The sequence below is a fragment of the Carcharodon carcharias genome, chromosome 10 (genome assembly GCF_017639515.1).
Source record: "Carcharodon carcharias isolate sCarCar2 chromosome 10, sCarCar2.pri, whole genome shotgun sequence".
Classification (NCBI taxonomy): domain Eukaryota; kingdom Metazoa; phylum Chordata; class Chondrichthyes; order Lamniformes; family Lamnidae; genus Carcharodon; species Carcharodon carcharias.
In genome coordinates this window covers 158,069,553-158,096,484 of record NC_054476.1, presented here as the reverse complement: position 1 = coordinate 158,096,484, position 26,932 = coordinate 158,069,553, and the positions used below count along the sequence as shown (strand labels likewise).

Here is a 26,932-nt window from a genome sequence, read left to right as displayed (position 1 = left end):
CCCCTTGTAGGTCCGTTATCTTAATAAAAATTGTTCTGATCAAGAGTACACACAGTTCCAAATAATCAAAATCCAATTTGATTTTGAATAATGAACTAGGCCAGAGTCCAGTGTGGCCTGTTGCTAAGCGCCTGTCGTGTTAGTCTGTTTTCTGACCTGTAGCTAATGTTATGAAAGCCTTCTTTTTGAATTAGCATCGTGATTAGACTTCAGCCTTGTTGATGGAATTTCTTTTTAATAAGCGAGTTAAATTAATGGACGGATTATTGCAGAATTATTTCCTTAGCGTTTACGTGTCTACACCACACGGCATCAGCGGTTCGAGATGGCGGCTCACCACCACCTTCTCCAAGATAATTAGGGACGGGCAATAAATGCTGGCCTAGCCAGCGACGCCCACATCCCATGAAAGAATTTAAAAAAAAAAATACGTGGGTGAGTAAGGAATGTGGATAAAATTTTATGGACTCTGCTGCGAGGTTTCTCTTTTTTTTATCATTTTTCTTTTTATTTCTCTCTCCTTTTTATTATTTCTGACTCCTTGTCTTTCTCTTCCTTTCTCTCTTCATCACTATCCCTACTTTCTGTCTGTCTGTCTGTGTCTCTCTCTCTCTCTCTCTCTCTCTCTCTCTCTCCTCACTGCCACTTCTTCTGTTTTGTACATACCTACTCTATCTCATGCCAGCCTCTTTATTTGTGCGTCTCTATCACTATAGACTAAGGACTTTTGTTTCAGTTTACAGATTTTTAGCAGCTTGGTAAACAACCACAAATAATACTACTGATGTTTGGAGCACAAATCATTTTAATGTGATGCTTTGTGAAGACAATAACTGCAGGGAAAAAGAGCGTGCAACTTTCAAGACCACTAATCAGCCCCAGAGATCTGAGGAACTCCTAGGAACCCTTATAGACCCCCTTCTCATCTGTAATTCCCAGATATACATTCTCCAGTGGAACTGGGATGGAGGTTGGAATATGGAATATTTTGCCTGGGATTTTTGATCCGTGTGTGGAATTCCTGCAGGGAGAGGGCAGGTCAGGGGGGCAAGACTGATTTAGACCCTGGCCTATTCTGGGGTGAATTCCTCACTAGGAGTCTGCTGAGCTGTTACAAATGAGAACTGGCAGGGCATGCTAAGGCTGCCTAGACCTCGGGGGACAAAGGTAATCGATTTTGGAGGGAATTGAGCGTTTTGTTCATTGACCCCTTTTTAGTCTGTGAGGGAGAAGATGGCAAGGCCTTAATACTTGTCTGCCCTTCAGTGCCCTTATTCCTATCCTATCTGAGTGGAACAGCACTGAGGTTTGCACTGTGCTGCTGTTCCTTTCCCTTTTTCTACTTGACCATAATAACCAAGGAATGAGGTGCTTCCCCCACGACTCTGACCTTCACCATACTTAAGCATGTAAGATTAACTCAGCTGACCCCGAGCCTGTGGTACTGTCAATAGAAGGAAATGTATTACTTTTTGACTCTGTTGCACTTAAATTTGCACTTGTTTTAATAAGTATAATCAAAGTCATTACTTATAAGGCAGCCTTGAATGAAAAGGAAATCTCGGTTGTTTTATTTGGTCAAATTCAGCCTTCACCTCTTGATCCTAGGGCAGTTCTTCCCAAAGCCTTGGCGCTTGGACAGCTTGCTCTCTCATTAGGATTGTTTTGAGGGTTTGGGGAGGGTTGGTGGGGGAAGGAAAGTGGTTTCTAGAAGGATTCTTGAACCTGTCTAACAACTGTGCCTAGAGAATGTTAGCTCTTCAGCTGTTTCTAAAGGGAAATGTTATATTGGTGAATAGAAACAACCATTGTTTGCTTGGTTTTGGGTGTGTTGGGGATGCTGGGCTGTACAAATGATTTAATGTAATAACGTTCTGGCAAACTGTTTTTCAGGATCAATAACATGAGCAGAAGGACAGCCGTGGGGCTGAGAGCTTAATTCCTGTGGAGAAGTTTTGGGCCCTCCTGTAATATTCTGTTACACCCCCTCGTTGAGGAAACATTTCGATGAGTTCCCGGAGCCAAAGTTTCTTCCACCGGACCCCACCCGGCCCCTCTTCCAAACCCCGGCTGGTAACTGGGGGAGTCCTGGGTGGGATCGCTCAAATCACCCCGTGCCTCTACCTCAGCAGTGGCAACGCAGCCACCAACCGCAACCTGGTCCTGTCCAAGGGCATCACCTGCATCATCAATGCGACCATGGAGATCCCCAATGCCAACTGGCCTGAGGTTGAGTACGTCAAAGTGCCTGTCGCAGACCTGCCGCACGCCCCCATCTCTCTGTATTTTGACAGCATTGCCGACAAAATCCACAGCGTCAGTAAAAAGCACGGCTCGGCTTTGGTGCATTGCGTTGCCGGTGTGAGCAGGTCAGCCTCCCTCTGCATTGCCTACCTGATGAAGTTCCACAAGATCTCGCTCCTGGAAGCTCACAATTGGGTCAAATCTCACCGCCCCATCATCCGGCCCAACGTGGGCTTCTGGAGGCAACTGATAGAATATGAGCGGAAACTGTTTGGCAAGAACAGTGTTAAAATGGTGCAATCTCCCATTGGAGTCATCCCTGACATTTATGAAAAGGAAACCAGGAACCTCACTCCTTTTTGGGGCATTTAACACAATTTGAGGGACTAATCTGCTACTACTCTTGTAAAAAAAAAGGATTTAAAGTCTCCCAGAGGATCATAAATCTGATGGAAAATATTAACACGTAGACACTGCTAAATCCATCATAAATGGATTGAACATCAGTTGTTCCGTTTCCCTTCAAGGCCCTCAGATAAACCAGTGATTCAGAATACTGTAAATTCATTAAAAGTTGCTGGGCTTTATACAGCTTTAATAGTGGAATTGATTTCTTTGTATTTATTTTTAAACATAGATGTATTTCTAAAATTTAATTCTACTTATTTTATCTCTTAATGTTTTTATCACAGTCCTTTCAGTGGACATGCAGGCAGATATTAAGACGTCTGATATTGAAGTGGATGAGATGTTAGACTATAGAATGGCGAGTTCTTGCTTGAATTGTGAACAATTGTACAGACTTCAAAACATAGCCTCAGAATCTCTCCTCCTCCCATCTGTAAGCTGCTGCTATGAACTTGGCAAGATTATAGCTGAAGTTCACTTTGAACAAGAAGTAAATTGTAGATGTAATGATCCTATTTGCACTGCTGCATTACTGTTGCATCGTTGTGTTACTACCTTTTATGAGACCTACCTGAGAGGTGAGTTTAAAACCAGCAGAGATATGCTTATCTGTTCAGCGGTATGACGTAAGATCTTCAGTACAGTCAGTGAAATATAAAACGGCACTGCTACTTTTACATGCTGTGATTCTGAGAGAATTGAACCCTCGTTCTGTAGCAACAGGGACTCATGAAAGACCGGTTTAATTTGTGGGTCTGTTGCAGTTACGAAAGACTATTTGTCTTCGGCTTACCCCCAATGAGTGCTTAGATATTTTCAGTGGTGTATGTTTATCATAGGGGTTTACAGATTCCAGATCTGTACTCTCCCTCGTGCCAGCACAGTTTATGTTGGTGGGCCAGGTCTCATCATATTATAATGTGCACTTTCTCCTCCATTTTGACCTGTGAGGAACTTTGAACTGTATTTCTGGGCAGCTGTAGATCATTCAGACCAATTTGGGACTTGTAGAAATGTTTGTCTTTTTTTTTGAGCACATTGTCTAAATGATGTATCGAAAGGTCTAAGCTTGAGCGTGTCTGCAAAGCTGAGCAAAAGTAATCCAGGCAGTGCCAGAACACTGTAAATGAAATCAAATTTATCTGAAGAACTGCTTATTTGTTTTCTTTAATGAGAATTGCAATGTAGGAAGAGCTCTATCAACAGCATACAACTTTAAAAAAATCAATAAAAGTGTTTTTTTGTATAAACTATTGTCCATTTGTCTACTTTGATTTGTCTTTTTGCACTGGATCCATTGATGCTGCACTCTGTGCTGTAGCTCAACTCTACATCAACAATAAACCAATCCTGTCTCCTGCAGCTCCAGGCTGAGGCTATTGATACCTCATTCTTCCAACTTTTGAATAGAATATAGAAAATAGAATAGATGCGAAGCAACAATGTATGATGTTTATTATTGAAAGTAAGAACATGCATGCATTATGTACATAGTCACCACTTGAGTATATGCACAGAAATATGATCATTTCTATCGATGTCTTGGCAGAGTATGCAAGACCTGTCTTTCTGGGACTCTGCCAAGGTTTAAGCCCTCTGCAGCTGGGTACTAGCCAACCCGTAAAATAAAATGGAAAATTCAGGGAATGCCCTGAAGATTGCAAAGTATCTTAAAGAGAAAGGAAAGACCAACATTTAAATCTAGTGTTCCACCTTATTGCTGATCCAGGCCAATTTAGCACTCGGTCAGAAGTAGGGTTGCCAAGTTACTCCCACCAGGATTGACTTGGAGTCTCTGAGACGTTGCTTCCAGAGAATAATTATTGGGGTCTTTTATTTTTTTCATGTTAAACATTTTCACATGATAAAAATATTGGAGGTGAGGAAACAAATAGTTTGGAAGACTCTTGACTGTCCATCAGATAATGAGCAGTTTGTTTGCATTTTAATTAGTGTGGGGAGGGGAGGCATTGGGTGACCAATGGGAGTGTGGGTGAGGTGGTTGTAGGTGGGCTGGTCATGTGATGATACCTTTCAGAATCAACAACATGTGGCACAATATTTACCTCGGGTCTAACTCCTGCTGCTCCCTCAGTTTGAAGCTAACTTTTTTTCTAATGCTGGGAAATACACCACTGGGACCTACGGATACCAGCATGGTGTTTGAAAGAAGAATTTCTGACTAGCCTTGTCCGTGACTTGAGCACAAAAATTAACAGGCACTCCAGTGCAGTATGAGGGAGTGCTGCACTGTTGGGGGTGCTGTCTTTGGCTGACATGTTAAACTATGACTTGGTCTGTTCTCATAGACTCGTAGATGTTTACAGCATAGAGGCCATTCAGCCCATTGTGTGTACGCCAGTCAACAAAGATCTGACTACACTAATCCCATTTTCCAGCACTTGGCCCATAGCCCTGGAGGCTATGGCAATGCAAGTGAATATCTAAATACGTCCTAAATGTTATGTGAGTTCCTGACTCAACCACCCTTTCAGGCAGTGAGTTCCAAACTCCCAACACCATCTGGGTGAAAAAATTCTCCTCCACTCCCCTCATAGCCTTCTACCTCTTATCTTAAATTGATGCCCCCTGGCTATTGACCCCTCTACTAATGGAAAAAGTACTTCCTATCCACCCTATCTATGCCCCTCATGATCTTATACACCTTTGTCAGGTCCCCTCTCAACCTTCGCTGCTCCAAGGAAAACAGCCCCAGCCTATCCAATCTTTCCTCCTAGCTCAGACCCTCCAGTCCAGGCGTCATCCTGGTAAATCTCCTCTGCACCCTCTCCAGTGCAATCTCAGCCTTCCAAAATGTGGTGACCAGAACTGCACGCAGTACTCCAGTTGTGACCTAACCAGCGTTTTATATAGATCCAGCATAACTTCCCCGTTCTTGTATTCTATGCCTCAGCTAATAAAGGCAAGTATCCCATATGCCTTCTTAACCACCTTATCTAACTGTCCTGCTACCGTCAGGGATCTGTGGATATGCTACCAAGGTCCCTCTGATCTTCAGTACTTTCTGGGGAAAGTAAAATTAAAAGTAAAATCTCAACCTGAAAGTTTTCTCCAGTTGATGTGAAAGATCCCAATGGGACTTACCCAGTGCCCTGACCAATATTTACTCCTCCAGCTTCGCCACACAAACAGATTGTTCATTATCAAGTTGATGTTTGTGGGAGCTTGCTGTGCACAAATTGGCCATCACCCTTCCTACGTTACTGGTGAATACTCTTTAAAAGTACTCCGTTGTCTATGAATCTCTTTGCGAGGTGCTGAGGTTGTGAAAGGAGCTATATAAATGCAAGTCTTTCTTTGTATGACATCTCTCAGAATCATCCCCCAAAAACATCCAAAGAAACTGGAACCCTTTAAAATGCGGTCACTGTTATGTGCTGTGAACTGTGTCAGCTCCCTTGTGCACAGTAAGATCCAGCCCAAGAAGCAGAGCGTAAACTACGTTGGGAACTTCCAGGACATTGTTTTTTTTCACAAAAATAAACGAAAACCTTCTTAGTGGACTTGAAAATCCCATCTTTTCTGGTGAAGGATGTTATGTAAGACCTGAAATGTTAATGTTTGTTTCCTCCTTCCACAGATTTTGTCTGACCTGCCGAGCGTTTCAAGAACTTTCTGTTTTTATTTCACAGCCTCACTGACTTCAGTGAGTTTGACCTTTCCACTGGAATATCTGGTAGTGTGGCAGTGCCCAGGGATCAGACAGAGAACACAGTGAACTGTAGAAATGATACCGTGCCTCCTTGTATCTCCCCATAGTCTTCGGGGAACAGACAATGCGCTTTATTCGAAGTAAAAATAAAACACAACAGCAGAAAGATGGATACAGCAGATTCTACTGGATTACAACATTTCGTTTTGGACTCCCACCAATGTTCTGATCTGGTGGCTGAGATGCATGAAAAAATCCATAATATCCGATGTGGACTCTCACCCAACACATCAGTCAGGTCAGCAGTAACCAACTGAAAGTCACAGTCTCATAAATCTTCATAGAATGAGGATTCCAATAACATTCAGCAAGATATACTTCTGACCAATCAGAAGCATGTTTTATAATAGTGAATGACACCTCACACAATGCACAATGTATTTAGTTAGTAACAACAGGCAGTACCTTATGATTATGACTTTTCTTAAAAGTCTTAAAGGGGAAAGTGGTCGACCGTTAAGGGGGAACTCGGTACAAAGCAACCTGTACCGTTACGGCCTGACAGTAAAATTATCACTAAACAGGCACATCCTGAGATCAAGTTAAAGGCGACTTGCTGTTGCTGAGTGAAGATATATCTAGGTTGGCAGCAATTTGAAAATCGCCAACTGGTTCTGATCAAAGGTCGGAAAACCCAGTGACTGCATTTCTCTGGCTCTTCCCCCTTCGCTGGGTGTTACACAGTGGCGGTTTATTGCTATTTAATGAATATGACATTTGAGCTGATCGTACATTTGTGGCACTTTGAGGTGTGAGATGCTGGCTAGACACAAGAATGCTATCACAACGTACAGATCATGGAAGAGACAAGGCCCATCCATAAGTGTGATGACCATTATTTAAACAAAGGAGTACTACAGAGGAGGAAAGGGTTTATTGGAAAGGCTGCAATAAGTGCTTCCTCAAACCTGCTGAGACTGAAGGCCTCAAACTGTAAATAATACCTTCTCAGATCTCCCTTCATCACAACATCACCATTCACTTGATCAGGGGACCTACAGAGCAGTAGATTCATTATTTGCTCAATAATTATAGTTCGGCCAGTTGCAAGAGAAAAATGCCAGGAAAGTTTGCATCTGGTTATCGGTCACAGCACATTAATATGAAATTATAAAATCAATAACTGGTCATTTTCCCTAAGAAAAATGGAGAGACTAAATGTGTCCCATAATGTGGAGTCTGCAGGTTCCTGAACCTGAAATGCAGTGTATGTGACACCACACTACAAGCTGTGGCACACTGTTAGTATAGAAGACTTGATTTTTTTAGCTTCTATTCGCCCAATAGAGACTCTGTCCGGTATTAAGGCTGAAAGGCAGTTTGCAACAGCACAGGAGCTGCCGCTGATTGAGATGTCTTACCCTGGGATGGTCACCTCCTCCACCATTGGCCGCTCTCCAGGCTAGTAAGGCAGGGCAAGCGAACGGCTGCCCAAACTCCAGGAGCTGCTGGAGAACAGAGCAGGCTAGCATCATCCAGACCCCTCCTCCATGTGCCTGCCAAAGGGCGGAAAAGCCAGCACCTCGAACAGAGGCTTGGCAAGTACCTCCCCCAAACTTTCCCTTCCCACCGGGCAGAAGGCTGCTGGGCACCTCCGTCACAAGCGTGGCAGAGAGCTGCGATTATTGGGCACCTCGTGGCAGCGGGCACACCCAACTGGGCCGGCAAGCCAATCCCGCCGGGGCTCAAGTGCAGCTGTGGATGGGTGTCGACTGTGAATGACCCGAACGGGAAACGCAGCCTTTGCTTGTTGACTCTCCCATGAAGTCAGAGTTTAAATCTGAGAGCTGATTTATTCTTAGGCTAACATGTTAGCACAGCAGATAGGCTGCTTCACTGACCACCACTGAAGGAAGGATATCCTCCACACTGAACACGGCATCACCACTAACATACCCGGCTATGAATGGGTTACCATGAGTTTAGAGCTAATTAAGAAAGTTGTCTTGATGTGGACTGTAGTGTAGATTCAGTGGGAACTGAAACCATCTAAACTTACCAGGCAGGGTTAAGTACCTTGTTCACTTTCACAAAGTCGTTGGATACCAGACTGGGTGAATTAAGATACCAGAGAAATGAACTTTAATGGCCTTTCCTAAACTTGTTCTAGTCCATCAGTTGGCGCCTCTATTAAAACAGCGGAGAGAGGAATTTGACTGTTCCCCGGAGCAGAGTGCAGATTGTAATTTATGGTCTGGAAGAAGATATGTACTGAGATTGAGCACAGACACAGAAAGAGAGAGAGAGAGAGAGCAACACTGAAACAGCAAGGAGAAGCTATGAAATGATGCCTGGGGGTGGGGAGCATAAAGTAAAAATAGCCCTAAGCCATGTAACTCAGGGGCTTCAAAGATCACATGAAGATTGTTTCAAAATGCCACACTGCTTCAGGAAGTGTACAGGAAGAGTGGAAATAAATTACTGATCCAGTAATGGACAATGAAATAAAAACAGAAAATGCTGGAAAAACTCAGCAGGCCTGACAGCATCTGTGGAGAGAGAAACAGAGTTAACGTTTCGAGTCTGTGTGAGTTTTCTTCTAAAGCTTCTTTAGCTCTGAAGAAGAGCCATATTGGACTGGAAACGTTAACTCTGTCTCTCTCTCCACAGATGCTGTCAGGCCTGCTGAGTTTTTTCAGCATTTTCTGTTTTTGTTTCAGATTTCCAGGCATCTGCAGTATTTTGTTTTTATCATAGACAGTGAAACATTCGTTCACATTCAGCCTTGTTCCGAGATCATACCAACCTTATCCCACCGTTGGTGAAAGCCAGGGTCTGTTCTCACTTCCACTGCACTTGTACTGATTAATACAATGGAAATTTTGGCAAATTAGTAGGGAGTTGACCATTTAAACCTTTAACCCATTAACCGTGTTTAAGGAATATTTATGGCAATGTGAAGGAAGTACTGCAGGGGGAGAAATGTGGACAGCGTTAATCTAATATCTGCCATTCATTTTTACTGTGAAACTCATCGCCTGCTGTATTAATATTCCTTGCTAGACAGGTCTTGAATGTGCCTGCATAAAACCACGATGGTAGGAGACTGCCCTGAGGGTAACGGCCCTGGACATTGGGGATAAGAAAGCAATTTGCACAATGTCACAGTTTATTTAAATGAAGAGCACATTTCCCATCTGCAAGGCTGCTCCTTAGTCTGACAACAGCATGGGCCAAAATCTGCCCGGACACTAGGCTGGGGGATTAACAGGAAATGTGAAAAGTGATAAATTGGTCACCGAAGGACCTGCAAACACTGTGCGGAGTGAACCTCGCCATGGAAAACTGTCCTGTCAAAGCCCAACGGTAAAATAACTTGGAACTTATATCGTGCCATTCACAAGCTCAGGACAACCAAAGAACAAGCGAGTACTTACTTTGAAGGACAGTTAGTATTACAGTGCAAAACAAAACTGCGGTAGCCAATTTGCACCCAGCAAGGCCCCACAGCAAAAAAAAAAACCCACTTGGACGACAACAGATAATTTGCTTTTGTTAACACTAATGTTGGTTGGGGGAAAAATGTTGTTGAGGAAAAGATGTTACTTTTCCCCCTGGATTGCCTGTGGCCTTTTTAGAATGAAGGCAGGATTGCCATTTTCCCGATGGTCAAAACTAGGCCGATCAGAGAATCGTAGCTGGAATTCTGAGGCTCACTTTCTCGCTGATGAAAGCTTAACACAGTAACCTCGTTAATTGAGGTGAATATCTCACGAGGCAAATGGAAATCTGATGATTCCCACCCCCCCCCACAGAAAGTTATGGGGGTGGAAATTCATTTCGGCCCATTTTTGGGCCTGGAATAAGTGGGTGTGCTGGGAGTAGGTGGAGCCAGCAGTGGGGATGCTGGAGGCTCATCCAAAACTAGGCCTCATCGGCACATCGCCAACTGGCTGCTCTGACCCAGAGCAATCTAGGAGAACCCCCCTATACGCAGGTTACCTGCAAGCGGTGTGTGATGCTGAGACTTGTAAAGGGAGTAGCTAGGTTATATTCAACAACCCATTAACAAATGGACTGTTCTTGAAGCTTGAAAACTGCCTGTTGGCAGTGATTCGCCAACAGACCAGGTAAAAGATTGGACTAATTCCCATTGTTCAGGTGTTGACCTGGGTTTATTTGCAGCCCAACAGCAAATGCTCCAAGAGAAAACACGCTTAGGCCATTGCACAATTTCATTTGGTTGCACGTTCTCGCTACTAAACTGTGCACATAATAAGGCTGTTGCCAGACATGAAAATGCCATACTGGTGTATAAAGGGTGGCAGGGGGGATTTCAAGAAACAGTTTGGCTCAGCTGCTAACCCTTTTGCTTGTGTTTAAGGTTCAAACCTCACTGCAGGATTACATACTCTGGGTTGATGTCCCTGTCCAGCGCTGAGGGGGTGCTGTTTTGTCAGAGGAGCTAAGCTTATGTCTATCTGAGTCTTTCTGTTGGTGAATGTTAGAGAACCTATCGCACCATCTGAAGAAGAGCAGAAAGGTATCCTAGTCAACATTCACCCCTCAGCGCTACTGCTAAAAGATGATTAATCTTTTTTGTTCATTTCAATACATTCTGTGGGATCTTACCCTGCACACAGTCATTCTATTTGAAGTGCACTGATAATGTGCCGCAAGTCTTTCTTATTTGTCCTCCTCTGCCTGTGCTCAATCTCAGTACTTGTCTTCTTCTGGAGCATAAATTACAATCTGCACTCTGCTCCGGGGAACACACAAATTCCTCTCTGCACTGTTTTAATACAGGCACCAACAAGGTTAGGAAACATCATTAAAGTTCATTTCTCTAGCTATCTTAATTCACCCAGCCTAGTATCCAACACCTTTGTAAATGTGAGTAAGGTATTTAACTCTGCCTGGTAAATCATTTGAAATCTGTTATCATTCTTTTCTCAAATACCAAGAGGCCTATATGGGTTCTTGCTGTGCACAGACTCTAATTGTTGGGCGTGAACAGTATCCAGTCACGTCTTTTTAGGTAGCATCATATACTCTTTTGATTTACACAAATTAATTAAAGGAAGAAACAATTAACAGATTAAATTAAAGTGATAGCCCTTTAAAGGGGCACTGCAATAAAAGGACAAAACATTAAAGGGAACTTATCTACCTCAATCAAAATGGCATTATTGGGACTGATGAAGCACCCTGAACCCTGCAGTACCCACTGGCCGTGGGAGGCCTCAAACACACCAGTGGACGCTCTGAGCTCCCTCTCTAGGGACATCCAGGCGTGGACATAGATGCAGAAAAGGGGCAGGCGGTCAGGCCAGATGACCCCTCAGCCTGATCTCTTGATGACCAACGCCGCCAGACCCAGGAACAGGTCTACAGGCCTCCCTACCCGCCCCGCTGCACATCGGCTGACCATAGGTCAGGAGCACGGGGTGGGCGGGGGGGGCTGAGGTGCAGCCAAAACCTGAGGAGCAGCCCCTTTAAATAGTTAAAAAACCTCGCACGTTCTACATAGTCGTGGAACACGGACTCCTCGAGGCGCTGGAATCATCCCCCCCACGCTGGATCATGAGAGCGAACAATTAGAATGACGAGTTTGACGATGGCACATAAGCGACATGCGCCTGGCGAGCTGCACTTTGCCCACGACTTCGAGGACCATTTGCCTACCCTGCGTCACCCTGTCCTCACAGTCAACAGCGCCTGACTTCACAGGCAGCACCACATCGCTTTCAGAGGGGGGTTTGGGGGGTCAGAGGCAAGTCTCTACCTACCAGAGCAGCGGTAAGGTGGGGAGGGGGGCGCTTCTAATGGGCCGCAGGGCTAGGGTTGCACTAGGGAAGCCGGGGTGGGGAGGAGAGGCGGGGGTTGTGTGAAGGCGGTGGGGGGGGCAACTGGCCTGATGGGAAGGGGCTGCAGGTAGGGTCTCCACAGAGGGCGCAAGAGTGGAGAGGCTGCACTCAGCCACATGACCGGGGGAAGGGTGTGCAGGGGATCAGTGTCCTGGATGGGCAGAGAGTATATTACAGAACGACATGAGCCACTTGGGGCCATGATGGGAGGAGCGCTGGGTGAAGAAGCACTTCAGTTTACATTGCTGAGTCCAGGGAGGGGGAGGGCACGTCAGGCCAGTCTCAGTCGTGCTCAGCACGTTGTGCACACACAGGGCAGTGTCGTAGCATCGCCCACCTCGGCCCAAGTGGTTTCTGGCATCACACTAGGCCGCAGGTGGCACACTCAGTCCGCGGGGGCATCTGCAGCCTACATTTGGAGGGGAAAAGGCATTGTGGGGGGGTTATCCGAAGGTATGGGGGGAGGGGCACCTGCTTAACTGTGCAGGCGGCCTCAAGATGGGGAGGGGCGAGATCCCCATGGACCATGAGCACGGCCACCTCAAAATTTCCGGGGGCTAACAAATAGATATCCACCACAATCACGGTGGGATCAAGGAATCCAGGGGGGAGGGTTGAGAGGTCTTGGATGGAGGGAAACCCGAACGTTGAGCACCTCCAGGACAATGGGATGAGTTTCTGCACCCACACAGGGAGGGTCCAAGCTGATCGGGCAGTGAGAGGTCAGCGCCACCATCTTCCGACCTGCAGCGATGGCGCAGTGCTAAATTTAAACGAGGAGAAACTCTGCTGGTGAGGGCTCTGAGAGCAGATCGGAGGGCAGCTGCATGCACTGGGCGGGGGGAGAGCTGATTGAAGGGGCACCCAGATGAACTGTGCATTCCCAAAAGGGGAGAGAGGCACAGCTGAGACATGTTAGGAGCTTTTCAATGACAATGCAGGGGATCAGGAAAGTAAAGCAATGTTGCACATTCATGTGAGGCTAATCCTACCAGGCTGCATAATCGATCTCCCTTGTTCACAGTGTGGAAATTCCCCAGAGCAATAGCGAACTCTCGAGCAATTGGGCAAGCTCCAGATGCGTGTTAGAATTGTGGCGCTGGTAGGTTCACAGAAGAGAAGCCGTCCCTCAAATAATCTAATTTCCTGACTAAACATTTACCCTCATGTTTGTTCCAAAGAGTGAATGAGGAGCCTAGCCCCTGGGCTGAGAGTAGCACACACCCACGTGCCTGGCTGAAGCAAGGTCATAGCAGTCGGTCATGTAAAGGTGGGTGGAGAAGCACCTTGAATCACACCCCAACGCTGGCCAGCATTTCAGGGGCGAGTATTTGCCGGCACTGGAACAAAGCCCTTGAACCCATGTTCACTGACGGGCTCTTGACAGAAGGAGGACCATTGGAGACCCATGCTGACTCCTGCCTGTCTCTCACTGACACTGCAGAGAGGAGGACCAGCAGGAAGATGGAAGGTGGATTCACTGCTGCCGACATAATCACACACAGGCAGGAGAGAAGAAGAGGAAGATGCCAGCAGGGGTGCCTGGCTCAGCAAAGGGAGGAGCAAAACCCTCAAGACTAAGGGCCCAGCAGGTCCCCCCTCTGGATGCAGAGGATGAGGCTCACAAAAATGTCATGTGTAGGCGGCTCGCAAGACAGAAGGTGTACAGAACCCGCATGTCTTCTCTGCAGATGAATGACAGACAGTGTGGCCGGCGCCTCCACATGTCCAGGGATCTGGTGGCTCACATTTGCCACATTCTGCAGGGATTGGCGCCGTGGGCACTAGGAGGACATCCCTTGCCGGTGGTTCTCAAAGTAATGGCCCGTGCTCAACTTCTACCCCCCCGGGGCTCCACCAGGGACCTCTGCCGGATCTCTGAAGCATCCACGCACAAATGAGTACATGAGGTCACAGACGCCTTTTTTACTGGGCCCAGAATTACGTCAACTTTGACAGAGATCAAGTGAACCAGAGCACTGGGCTTTTTGGAGATTTCAGGATCCCCACAGGTGCAGGGTGCCATCCACTGCATTGGTGTGGCTGCTAGCACTCCAATACATAAACAGGGAAGGCTACCACTCGCTCAATGTACAGGCTGGTCCGTGGCCACGAGAAAGTTAACATGTAGGTTTGTGCCAGGTATCCAGGGAGAATCCACGACTCATACATCAAGTCGCTGGCAGATCCCAGACATCTTTGAGGGACCACCCAGGGTCCAGGTCTGGCTCTTTGGTGACAAAGGGAACCCACAAAGAATGTGGCTTATGACGTCTGTGCGGTGGCCACAGAGTCCTGCAGAGAGAAGGTACAACAAAGCTCATGCCTCTGCCCGAGCACTGGTGGAGCACACCATAGGGATCTTAAAGACGCAATTCCGATGCCTGGACAGATCTTGCGGAGCTCTCCAGTACACTCCCCTGGGGTCTCGTGGATCATTGTGGCATTGTGGCATTGTGGCGCTGCACAACCTGGCGCTGTGAAGAGGGAGGACTTGCCAGAGGGCATTGAAGGGGATAAAGGCATTGAGTTCGAGGAAGCCAAAGCTGCGGGGGAAGAGGCCCCATGAGGAGGATAATGAGTTGTAGTCAGTACCCTCTTGGACAAGTGCCCTCCATCGTGGGCCCACATTTACACCAGCGTTGCTATTCCTCTCATTTCAATCACACACTTCAATCTAAGAGTGAATAGTTACACCTCAGGTTCACACTGTCCCGATCCTTTGAAGAATGATAAAGCCTCGGGAGTGTGTGTCTTTGCTGAGGTGAGATGCCAACTGGAGGAGGGAGTTCTGGGATCAGGCATCAGAAAGTGCTGCTTCTTCAAGCGTCTCTCCAGCATTCCAGTCGCAGTGGCAGCCTACAAGAGCCAGGAGCTGTCCCACTATCTTCAGTGGGCTTGTGGCTGTTTGCCTTCAATCTGACAAAACTCCTCAAGGAGACCCACCTCCATCAACGGGACAACGCATTCTGTGTAACCTCGATGGTGAACCTGATAGGTGACACTTGGACCAAAGCAGCTGAGGATGTTCTGCAGGTGTGCACCTATTCTGAGATGGCTCAACCCTCCGTGTCACCTTCCTCTCTACCACATTAACATTCGGCACTCTCACTTAGGGTTGCTGGCCCGCTTTTACCCTCACCTTACAATTCACCTGAATTGGAACACCTGAAGATGATGACGTTCAACCACTTACATGTCAACCTCTTAAAATGCCTCCTCTTTAAGGCACACATGACGTCCTCATGACCAGCCCCGTCCCTTGTGAACTCCAAAATGCTCAGACAGCAGAAGGCCCTCAAGGTGACGAGTCGTCGCTAATTAAGAGCAGTCTACAGCTTCAGTACATCCTCATTCCTAACTCAATGCTCCCCTCAACATTGTCTAAAGTTATAACGTGCGCTTCCAGAGCCTGTTCAACGGCTCTCCTGACTGCCTGAAATCACCATTTGCCATTAGCATCACACATCTTGGCGAGTGTTCAGGTGATGGGACGCACAGCGCTGTGTCCCAACATGGTGACCAGAACCTTGTGGCCGCAACACAGCTAGTTACAGGTTGAGAAACGCTCACCGTTGTAGATTTGAGCGCTAGGGCAACAATGTGGCTGAGAGGGGCAGAGCTTTGGCACCTGGAGGTTTCAATGATCTCCCGCTTATTGGTGAGCTTAGCAGAGGTACCCTCGGAGAGTCAGAAACACAGTCGGACGACAGGAGTGCACATGAACTCCGAGTATGGGCTCATCGCACGGAGACTCTGCCTGAAGACAGACAGCACGTGGAGTTGCACAATTTATGACCCGTCTCCATGTTAAGACATCCCTCCTTGTACACTACACCTTCACCTTTCAAGAACGCGAACGGAATAGGAGATCCCCTCTGCCTCAATCTTACACGGTCAAGAATAAACATGACACGACCCCTGCAAAGCACGAGAACGAGGTTCCTTCCACAAACTCACTTAGCATTAAGGTCAAGGCATCGCTGATGTCGAGAATGATTTGAAAAGGGCCACACAATATTGTGATATGGAAGCTCACAACACAGGTGAGAGGCTCATGATAGCAACATCTGCGCTGTGGGGGGGCGGGGCCATAGGATCACACCTGATTGACAGCAACACATAGCTCATCAGAAAAAGTAAGCACACACAAGAGGAGATGTGAAATGTTTGCGATTTTATTTACATTTGTGAACATATATACATGTTGTGAGTACCCATGCCACTGCTGTGCTCCTAAATTTTTATTAACTTTCCTAACCCCACTTCCACATCTGGGTGTATCCCCAACATCCACAGCAGAGGTGGAGGCAGCCTGCAGACTGCTACGCCCTCTTGTCTGTGATGACCTTGGCAGACGTCTTCTAGAAGGCCGAGACCTGGAGGGTCCCAGCCTGCTTTGGATGTCCTGCCGTGGGGCAAGTGCACCCTCCTCAGCCTGTGGAGCTGGAGGTGACAGGGTCACAGGAAGAGGGGATTGGGATCAGCCAGACAGTCCCGGAGTCTCTTGGATGGATGGCCCCAGGGTGTCCAGCTGTTGGTTCTCCTCCTTATGGGTGACCGAGGGCCCCTGGTTGACTCCTTGAGGAGAAGGGAGAGCTAGAGTGAGATCAAGGTGCCCCACCGCCCCCCCTTCGCATAGCCACTGATGGATGCCACCAATGGAGTGATGGAGTGCTGCTCCCGCACCAGTGCAGGAGCGATCTCCTGGATAAGGTCTCCATGGCAGCCGCCATCTTACCAGTGTTGACCTCGGTGCGTTGGCATGCCGCGCTCTCACCTCAGACTGAAGGCAGACGGGCTCCTCCATCATCCCGTTGCAATCTCAGGAATGCAGCTGACATCCCTTCCTGATGCTCCCGTGACTGTCGCTGTGGCTCCTACAGCTGATTTAAGGCCGAGTCCGGAGACCTGTCATCAGACTCAGGCTACCACAGATTCCCGGCCTCCAGTAAGTGTCCAAGCGTCGGTGACCTCGGATGTCCCTGCCTCCACCTGCTGTGGACCAGGTTGTGCGCTGCGCTCACCGAGGCTGGTCTAGAAGCAGGTCTCACCAAAGTGTGTCTCTACGCTGGTGGAGGGTGTGGGTGAGCGCTGTGATGAGTCTTCAAAGGTACAATCCTCAGCTTTCTCATCCAGGGTGTCATCAAGTCTCAAGCTAAGGGCTTGGCTGGTTGAGGGTCTCGGGCACTTGGCAGAGGAGCCTATGAAAGAAAGTAGAGATATTTAGTGCATAGCAGGCGACTCTAAAGCAATATGGTTGTCTGAGGGATCAGGTGGTGCAAGATCCTCATGTAGGTGTGCACCACTGACCTCACCATCGAGGAAGGCATGGTCAAAGTCTACTCCAATTAGCTCGATGGCTCTCTCCTCGAAAGCAGTGAGGCCCTTGAATTCCAGCATTCCACCCCTGGTGTGGGACCTTTCCCTGCAATTGTGTGCGAGCTTATCCTGCATAAAGACAGATGGAAAGTGTGAGCAGGACACATGCCAGGACAGATGATAAGGATGCCAGGCATGTGTGAGTGCCGAGTGGAGCTATGGATGGGATGAGGAGGCGAGCTCCAGAGGAGATGAGGCCAGATGGAGATGTGAGGGTGTGTGTGCAAATGGGTGGTGATGTCCCTTGAGCTGGCAGTGAGTGAGATGCCAGTGAATGGGTGTGATGGGCTGCTGTGTGAGTTGAGATTGATGAAATGGTTGCCTTACCCTGGCAGCACCGATGAGATCATTGAATTATCGACCCTCTTTCTGCACTGGGATGGCTGACCTCTTGTGTGCGACATTGGCACTGACCACCCCTGACACTGTTTGCCAAGCTGGAGTGGTGAGGTTGGTGGACGTCCTCTGCCCACCAGAGGGGTGGGGGCGGGGTGGGGGCGGGGGGGGGGTGTTAGCGGTGGTAGAGGACATTGCAGCAGGTTTGGACTACGCCCAGCAGGCGTCCCAGTGAGGTGTCACTGAATTTTGGAGCAACGTGCTTCTTCCCTTTGAGACTCACGTTTTCCAACACGAAAACTGTGCACGGGTGCCACTTAAATATGGAGCCCGGAGTAAGGAAGTGGTGAGTTCACGACAGGGCGGATGAATCTGAGGCCGCTCGCTCACCTGTCAGTGATCCGGCGTGTTTCCCATAATTAATGTGGCAGGAAGTGGCCAGCGGTAAAAGACTGATTTTTTTAAAGAGGCGCCCAGTTTATGAGATAATGAGAAAGTTGGTTCAAATGAAAGCTTGCGGATGTCCCTCCAATAATAATTATCCAAACCGAGCAATCCGTTTTTCCCTAAATGATCTTGCTGCTCAGAGCTTCTAATCCCCTGAATGTAACCTTCCTGGGGGCCGGGCAATTTCCTTACACTTCTGTGATCAAGGATTTGATGTGAAAATCTCAGTCACTCCAGTGATTCAGCAACAAATTAGAGAACACACGAATACATCTGCCCCTTCCTTCCAAATAGGGGTTTTGACTTGTCACTGGTTTGGTTTGGAAAGTTGCACGAGGGCATTGGTTTCACGTTATGAGAAACTGCACAAGCGCCAATAGGCAGCAGGTAAAAGGGGAGCGAGATAAAACTGGGGCAATTCAGAATCTTTCACAGAATCTTAATTTGCAGCAGAGACACAGAGAAGATGCGGTGCAGAGTGATCTTACCGCAATTAGATCCAGGCTGCTGGTGGGAGGGGTGGGGGTGGGGGGTGGTGTGGGGGAGATTCTCGTCTCCGGGGAGGGAGCAATGGTACCTATCCCCACCATTCATGCCAGGGCATCAGCCCTGGCTGGGAAGGGTGCAGAATGTACTCTGGGTGGGGGACTTCAATGTCCATGACCAAGAGTGGCTCGGTAGCACCACTTCTGACCAAGCTGGCTGAGTCCTAAAGGACATAGCTGCTAGACTGGGTCTGCGGCAGGTGGTGAGGGAACCAAGCGGGAAAAACATACTTGACCTCATCCTCACCAACCTGCCTGCCACAGGTGCATCTGTCCATGACAGTATCGGTAGGAGTGACCACCACACAGACGTTGTGGAGACAAAGTCCTGCCTGCACATTGAGGATACCCTCCATCATGTTGTGCAGCACTACCACCATGCTAAATGGGATAGATTCTGAACAGCTCTAGCAACTCGAGAATGGGCATCCATGAGGCACTGTGGGCCATTGGCAGTAGCAGAACTGTACTTGAACACAATCTGTAACCTCATGGCCCAGCATATCCCCCACTCTACCACTACCATCAAACCAGGGGATCAACCCTGGTTCAATGAAGAGTGCAGGAGGCATGTCAGGAGCAACACCAGGCATACCTAAAAATGAGCTTTAACACAGGACTACTTGCATGCCAAACAGCATAAGGCTGACAAGTGGGAAATAACATTCATGCCACACATGCGCCAGGCAATGACCATCTCCAACAAGGGGAGAATCTAACCATCACCCCATGACATTCAATGGCACCACCATCAGTAAATCCCCACTATCAACATCCTGGGGGTTACCATTGACCAGAAACTGAACTGAACTAGCCATATAAATACTGTGGCTACAAGAGCAGGTCAGAGGCTAGGAATCCTGTGGCGAGTAACTCACCACCTGACTCCCCAGATATCCACCATCTACAAGGCACAAGTCAGGGGTGTGATGGAATACTCCCCACTTGGCTGGATAAGTGCAGGTCCCACAACACTCAAGAAGTTTGACACCATCCAGGACAAAGCAGCCCACTTGATTGGCACCCCATCCATAAACACTCACTCCCTCCACCACCGACGCATGGAGTTAGCAGTGTGTACCATCTACAAGATGCACTGCAGGTACTCACCAAGGGCAAGATTTTGAAGTTGTTGGGCCCGGGAGCAGCTGAGAAACGGTCCTGACTGCGATTTCACGCTGGTGGGTCCATTAATAGCCGCGCAGTGTGAAATGCAGCTGAACGCTGGTTGGGAAGGGCAGAGTGGGAGTGGGTGCCTGTCGGCCACCAGGTCCAATGGTGACCCAGCGGCTGGGTTAAAAACAGCCCAGGCAGCCCCAGAAAGGCAGCCATGCAAGAAAGTCTGTTCTGCGTTAGCAAAGTGATGGAGTCGAGTGTAGCAGGAGACCCCAGGCGGGAGGGCAGGTTGGGTGGGCACTCAGCCCCCCCGCTTATTGGATGAGTGCCTCGCTGTCCTCCTGGAGGAGGCGGCTGTCAGGAGGGACACCCTTGTCCCCAGAGATGGGAGGAGGAGGTCACCGCACCTCACCAAGGGGGCATGGGAGGAGGTGGCAGCAATGGTCAGCAGCCATGATGTGGTGCGGTGTTCCTGGGTGCGGTGCCGGAAGTGCGTCAATGACCTGTTACGCTCAGAAAGGATGAGTCCCGTGTTGGCGTGGGTCAGTGTGCAGAATTGTTAAGGTGTGGCCGTTCCCCTGTAGACCTCAGGGGTGTTAGAGTCTGAGCGCCAACTGTCAATCACACCGGAGCTGGCCAAGGGAGTGAGTCCTGGCTACTTGGGCTGAGTGCCTTGTGGCTTGAGGGCCACAACTCAGATGTGCCCTGAAAGGTGTCCCTCAGCTGGGGTTAGTCAGGCTGTAATGGCGCTGCAGGTAGAGAGTGGGCTAATCAATGCTCTTCTGTCCTTTCAGGAAAAGGCAAGCTATAACCAGGCAGAGAGGGCAGGTACTGGTGGAGGCCCTGCCCAACCTCCTGCTCCTCAGCAGGTTCAAGCAGGACACCTCGAGTTTGAGAGCCGGCACAGTCCCCATGCAACCGGGGGTGCCAGGTAAAGGTAAGAGCACAGAGCAGAGAGGGGAGAGTTTCGGACGGTGCAACCTTTCTAGTGTAGTCCCTGCATTGAAGGGAGCCCCGAACCTATTGATCATTGGAAGACGATGGCACCATGATGCAGATCTCCATTGTCTCACCAGGGTGCCCGGCATGCACAGTGACAGTGTGGTGAGTTAAATTAATGACATGTCCTTGTTCTCCCTTTTAGATTTGCCCGAGGGGCCACCCCTGACGCTGGAGGACCACCGGGCTTCATTTGCACCTGCGTCACATCCACTCTCTGAACCAGGCACCAGCACAGATACCAGCACCTCTACGGGCATTAGATCAGTGGCTAGAAAGTTGGTGCACATTGGTGATGACACTTTGCACTTGCTTGAGGAGCAGGCAGAGGCAGAGAGTGCCCAGGGCGCTGGCAGTCAGAGGGCTGCTGGAGACCAGGACGATGCTCAGTTCAAGGCTGATGATGAGCCTTTGGAGTCGTCCATTAGGCAGCAGATGCTGGATGCCCAGTGGGATGTGTGGGAGGATCTGGCAGAGATCCATGTGGATCTGTGAGCCATGGTCTCCATTGTGAAGGAGTCCATGCGGAGCATGAGAACTGTGTTGACCGCCCTGGCCGAGTGTGCTGCCTCCTCCATTGAGAGAGTGGCGACTCTCATGGAGAGGCAGGTCCAGGGACAGAATGAGGGGTTCCTGGGGTTGTGCTCAGACCTGCAAGTCCTCACACAGGCAATGACTTCAGGTGGTCAGTGCCAGTGTGGGAGATGGATGAGGCACCCAGTATCCCAGCTAGGTGCCCATCCATCAATGGTGAGCAGCTTGGTCCAGAGTGGCCTCACATTGGCACATGAGCTGCCTGTCATCTCTGCGGGTTCCTCTCAGGGCTCTCTGGTTGACGGCAGCAGCTCCTCCACCCCTCTGCCAGTGACCATGGCATCCGATGAGTCTGTGATGACTGGGGAGATACCAGCTGGGAAACTGGCCACTCCCTCCCAGGCAGGGCCAGCACAGGCTTCATGGGCCAGAGGGCAACTGACAAGGTCATCAAGGCCAACAGGACAGCAGAGTGAGCAGGCTGTCTCCAATACCGGTGCCAGCGATGGGGAGAGGAACCAAGATGTAGAACTTGGAGACATAAGTTAAAGGCAGCATGAGCATGAGAGTCAGTTCACAGGTGATTGTCTGTTCATTTATGTTTGGTTTATCTTTACTGGTCTGGGAATGGAGACCAGAGAAGTTTATGTAGATATTTTGGATTGCCAAAAATGAGAAAAATGTTGTTTTTGGCCTAAAGGCCTGAGTATGTTCCACCTTTTTATTTTGTTGGTGCAGGGTACACAGAATGTAATGCTGGACTTAAGTGGCTCTGAACTTTGTTACACAGGCATTGAGTGGGCTTTGGGTTCAAATGATGTGGTCATTTCAGACAACCAGTATGGAGGCAGCAGCCCAGGTGTGTGGTCGACGCTGAGCTTTGGTAACCTTGCTGAAGGAGCGTTGGATCAAGGTATCCCTGGTGTCCTTGCCTCTCTAGAGATTACCAAGGTCTGGCTTCATGCCCTCAGCGCTCTTCTCATCGTGCTCATCTTTGGACTCATTGCTGGACTCATCCTCTGTGGCCAGTGGAGCTGTGTCAAGATCCTCTTCCTCCAGTGGGTCCCCCCTGCAACCACAATCAGTGACACCCACTCCGGGAGGTATTGTAGTGCATCCGCTGAATGGTCCAGGCATTGGAAGCGCATCTTGAGAAGACCTATGGTTCTCTCTATCATTGCCCTTGTGGAGGCTTGGCCCGTATTGTAACTCTTCTCTGCCTCTGTTCTTGGGTGGCAGGGAGGCGTCATGAGCCACCTCTTCAATGGATAGTCCTTGTCACCCAGCAGCCATCCATTCAGCCGTGCTGGAGTACTGAAGAGCCCCGGCACCTGGGAGTGCCTAAGGATGTAGACATCGTGGAAGCTGCCTGGGTACCTTGCACAGACTTGTAGAATCAGCATCCTGTGATCACACACTATCTGCACGTTCATGGAGTGGAAGCCCTTCCTGTTGACGAAGGCACCGGGCTCACCTGCTGGTGCCTTGATGGCCACATGTGTACAGTCTATAGCACCCTGGACACGGGGGAAGCCAGCAATGGCCGCAAAGCCTCTGGCTCGCTCAGCCTGGCTGGACTCATCGGTATGGTAAAGAATAAAGGTCAGTACCCTCCTGAACAGAGCTTCTCTGACACAACTGTGGACAGCTGATTGGGAGACTCCACACAGATCCCCCACTGAGCCCTGGAAAGATCTGGAATGCTTAGAAGTTGAGGGTCACTGTGACATTCAGAGCCACTGGCATGGGATGTCCACCCACACAGTCAAGAGCTGATCTCAGGCCCGATCATCTGACAAATGGAGGTCATTGTCTCCCATTGAGAGGCGGAGCCTCTTTCGGCACTGCACCTCAGACATATTGAGGTAGCTGCATCACCACCTGTAAACCCTGGCAGCAGGATAGTGGCGTCTTCTGCTGCCCCTTCCACCTTGGACTTCTTGCTGGCCTTGTGCCTGCATCTCTCCTCCCACAGGTCACTCCCCGGGAATCTGCATTGGGACACCTGGTCTCCTCTCCTTTCAGCCCCTCTCTTCCTCCTCAGAGGAGGTACCACCAGCAGAGAACCACAATCCCCATTACCAGTGTAACGGAAGATTGTCCGGTACCTGGAAGGGTCCACACGGTCTGAATCCTCAGGGGGCCTTGGAGACACCAAGGAGACCTGAAATGAAGCCTGGGAATGCTAAGAATGAAGACCCGAAAAGAAATGAAGCTGTCAAGTACCAATAAGTCACCAATAGCAAACTAAGTACCAAACTCCCCGCTACTGCCACTGGCAATACTTTTATTCCACCCGTGGATGAGGTTTTTGAAAATGTCGGCTGGCCATAAGACCATAAGAAATAGGAGCAGAAGTAGTCCATTTGGCCCATCGAGTCTGCTCCTCCATTTACTGAGATCATGGCTGATCTGATAATACTCAGCTCCACTTTCCTGCCTTTTCCCCATAACCCTTGATTCCCTTACTGATTATTGCGATAAAGAATTCCACAGATTAACAACCCTCTGAGAGAAGAAATTCCTCCTCATCTCTGTCTTAAATGGGTGACCCCTTACACTGAGATTATGCCCTCTGACCCTAGACTCAGCAACAAGGGGAAGCGCCATCTCAGCATCTACCCTGTCCAGCCCCCAAAGAATCTTGTGTTTCAATAAGGCCGCACTCTCATTCTTCTAAACTCCAATGAGTACAGGCTGCCTGCCTGTTTTGCCCAGGTGAAGAGCACGGGGAATGAAAAATCGGTGTCATTTGGCTTCTTAATGGCCTTAAGTGGTCTCTTAATTAATGGTGCCCGCGGACTGAAATATCGTGCAAGTGCGCAATGATGTCAGGATGCTCACCTGATGTCATCGTGTGCTATTTTATGCCCGATTGGGTTGGGCGCGCACCTGCCCACAGGGTGTAAACTTCTGACCCAAGGCTCCTTTGACAGCACCTTCCAAACACGTGACCACTACCATCGAGAAGGGCAAGGGCAGCAGATCGATGGGAACACCACCACCTCTGCAAGTTCCCCTCCAAGTCACTCACCATCCTGACTTGGAAATATATCGCCGTTCCTTCACTGTCATTGGGCCAAAATCCTGGAACTCCCTCCCTAACAGCACTGTGGGTGTACCTACACCACATGGACTCCAGCGGTTCAAGAAAGTAGCTCATCATCACCTTCTCAAGGGCAACTAGGGATGGGCAATAAATTCTGACCTAGCCAGCGAAGCCCACATCCTGTGAGTGAATAAAAAAATAATTCTAGAAATGGTCCCATATCCACCCCTTTTGTTAAAAGGTGGATAGTTACATGATTTTGCAGCCTTTCTGTCCCTTGCTTCAACATCCTAAGAAGAAGATGAAAGTTGCTTTAGCCCCAGAGGTCCATCAGCTGCTCTCTCCTTAGAAACAGATGACCGGTAGCGACCTTAACCTAAGGGTCAGTGCACCTCAGGCGAAGGGTGAGGTAGTATGGCTGAACATGATCATTTTTACAAACTGTGATTCCAGTCGGGAGCAGACTTTAGTGGGCTACCAATCCACTGTGGTATATTTGGCCCATAAAAAAGCTCATGAAACAAGGGAAGGATGTTAGTTCCACTGCACATCCCCGCCAACCCCCACCTTCCCACCCCCACAACCAGCCCCCCACAACTGCCCCTCCCAAGCCCCACCTCCCCACCCCCACAACCGCCCCCCCAACCCCTACCTCCCCACCCCACAACCACCCCCCAACCCCCGCCTCCCTAAGAGATATTCACAAAGAACTAAGAATCAGCACTCTTGTTAAATATTGCTTATGTTTATATGTACACTGAGTTCCATTTATTGGCACAACAGTAAATCCATTAGGTATAATTCCAAGAAAGTACCATTGTTGTATTGTATGGCTGGAAGCCATTTTATGGTCTGTTTTATAGACAGTCACTCAGCATATTCATGAATAACCGGATAATAAAACGTTAAAATATGTTCATGTAAATAGTATATTTAGTTTGCTACTTTTCTTGTGTGAAAAAACTAGAAAATGCATCCCTGAACTACTGTTTCAACAGACCTCTCAAATTTATATAGTGCCTTTAACAGTGAAAACTAGAGGCACTTTACAAAGGGAAAAAAAATTGCTAAGGTAGGGGGAAGGAGAGCATAAGCTAGAAAGGGAGTGGGAAGAAAAGAGTGGAATGTTCTTCAGGAAGAACCTCCCATTCAGAAACTGACAAACTGTGTGGAATTAAATTAATTCCTTCAGTGTCGCTGGGTCAAAATCCTGGAACTCCCTCCCTAACAGCACTGTGGGTGTACCTACACCACAGGGACCGCTGCGGTTCAAGGAGGCAGCTCATCACCACCTTCTCAAGGGGCAATTAGGGATGGGCAATAAATGCTGGGCCCGGCCAGCGACCCCCACATCCCGTGAATGAATAAAAAGAATTCAAAATTTTGGTGAGTTGATGTTTAAATTGTTGGTTTTTGTGTGTGTGTATGTGTGTGTGTGTCCATCTGTGTGCACCCTAACATCATGTTTTTTTGAAGGAGTCTGATAACTTCATGTCATAATCCCAGAGAAGATCAGTTATTTAATTAGCTAGTTTTAAGAAAGGAACAACAATTGGATTCACAGCCCGATGTATTCATTTAAATCGGTTTTGTGTTTGAGCACATCTAATTCTAACAGTCACAATTCTCTGATTTCCTGACTAGCCTGAATGCACCAATTTGCATAGTAGGTCAAGTACGTGCAGATTCGAGAGATTGGATTGGCTCATGACTAATCCAGTTGTGTCAGGCTGGTTTCAGTGACCTTTTCCTCTTTTGACAGTTATATGGAACAGCGCGTCCAGCTCTTACAATGCCAATAGCTCAGCTTACTAAACCTTTTGGTTTTGCTCTGCTGATTTGAATTATAAAAGTGTGATTTAGGCGACATAGAAATGAATAACCGTTTTCTTCATATTGTTGGTTCTTATGGTAAAATTGGTACATTTCCAACAGCACAAATAAAGTCCATATTGCCCAGGCAGTGAGAGATCCCACTTGTCCTCCCCTATCTTTGTTTGCAGATCGAATTGGCAATTAAGCTCCGAGCCTATTGTAAGCATATAAAGCTCTTGGCAGTATAATGGCAGACTGCTGTTATAATGCTTTGCATGCACAGAATAGTAATCGTAGGAGTGGATGATGACAACGGTGACATTTCGTTTCCAATCCCTCAAGGGTTACAGCTTTGAGGATGTGAGAGCTGTGAATGGCAACACCGGGAGGTAAAACAGAATTAGATTAAGTCTTTAATCCTGGACTCATGTCTCCAGCAAGATAGAGACCTCTTTTTATATCCTGGTGAAGTCCTGGACTGATGTAGATACTTCTCATTCAAGGTGTGGAGGGCAGA

At 48.4% G+C, this 26,932-nt stretch overlaps 1 protein-coding gene across 1 annotated transcript in view; it reads left to right on the top strand.

Annotated features, from left to right (window-relative positions):
- Positions 1 to 3,895, top strand: part of dusp14 (dual specificity phosphatase 14) — a 33,841-nt gene extending 29,946 nt beyond the window's left edge. The window contains exon 2 of the mRNA XM_041198456.1: positions 1,894 to 3,895. Coding sequence (XP_041054390.1) covers positions 2,008 to 2,616 — 609 coding nt within the window. The 5' untranslated portion in view covers positions 1,894 to 2,007 and the 3' untranslated portion in view covers positions 2,617 to 3,895. The remainder of the gene's footprint in view (positions 1 to 1,893) is intronic.
- The last annotated feature ends 23,037 nt before the right edge of the window (positions 3,896 to 26,932 follow it).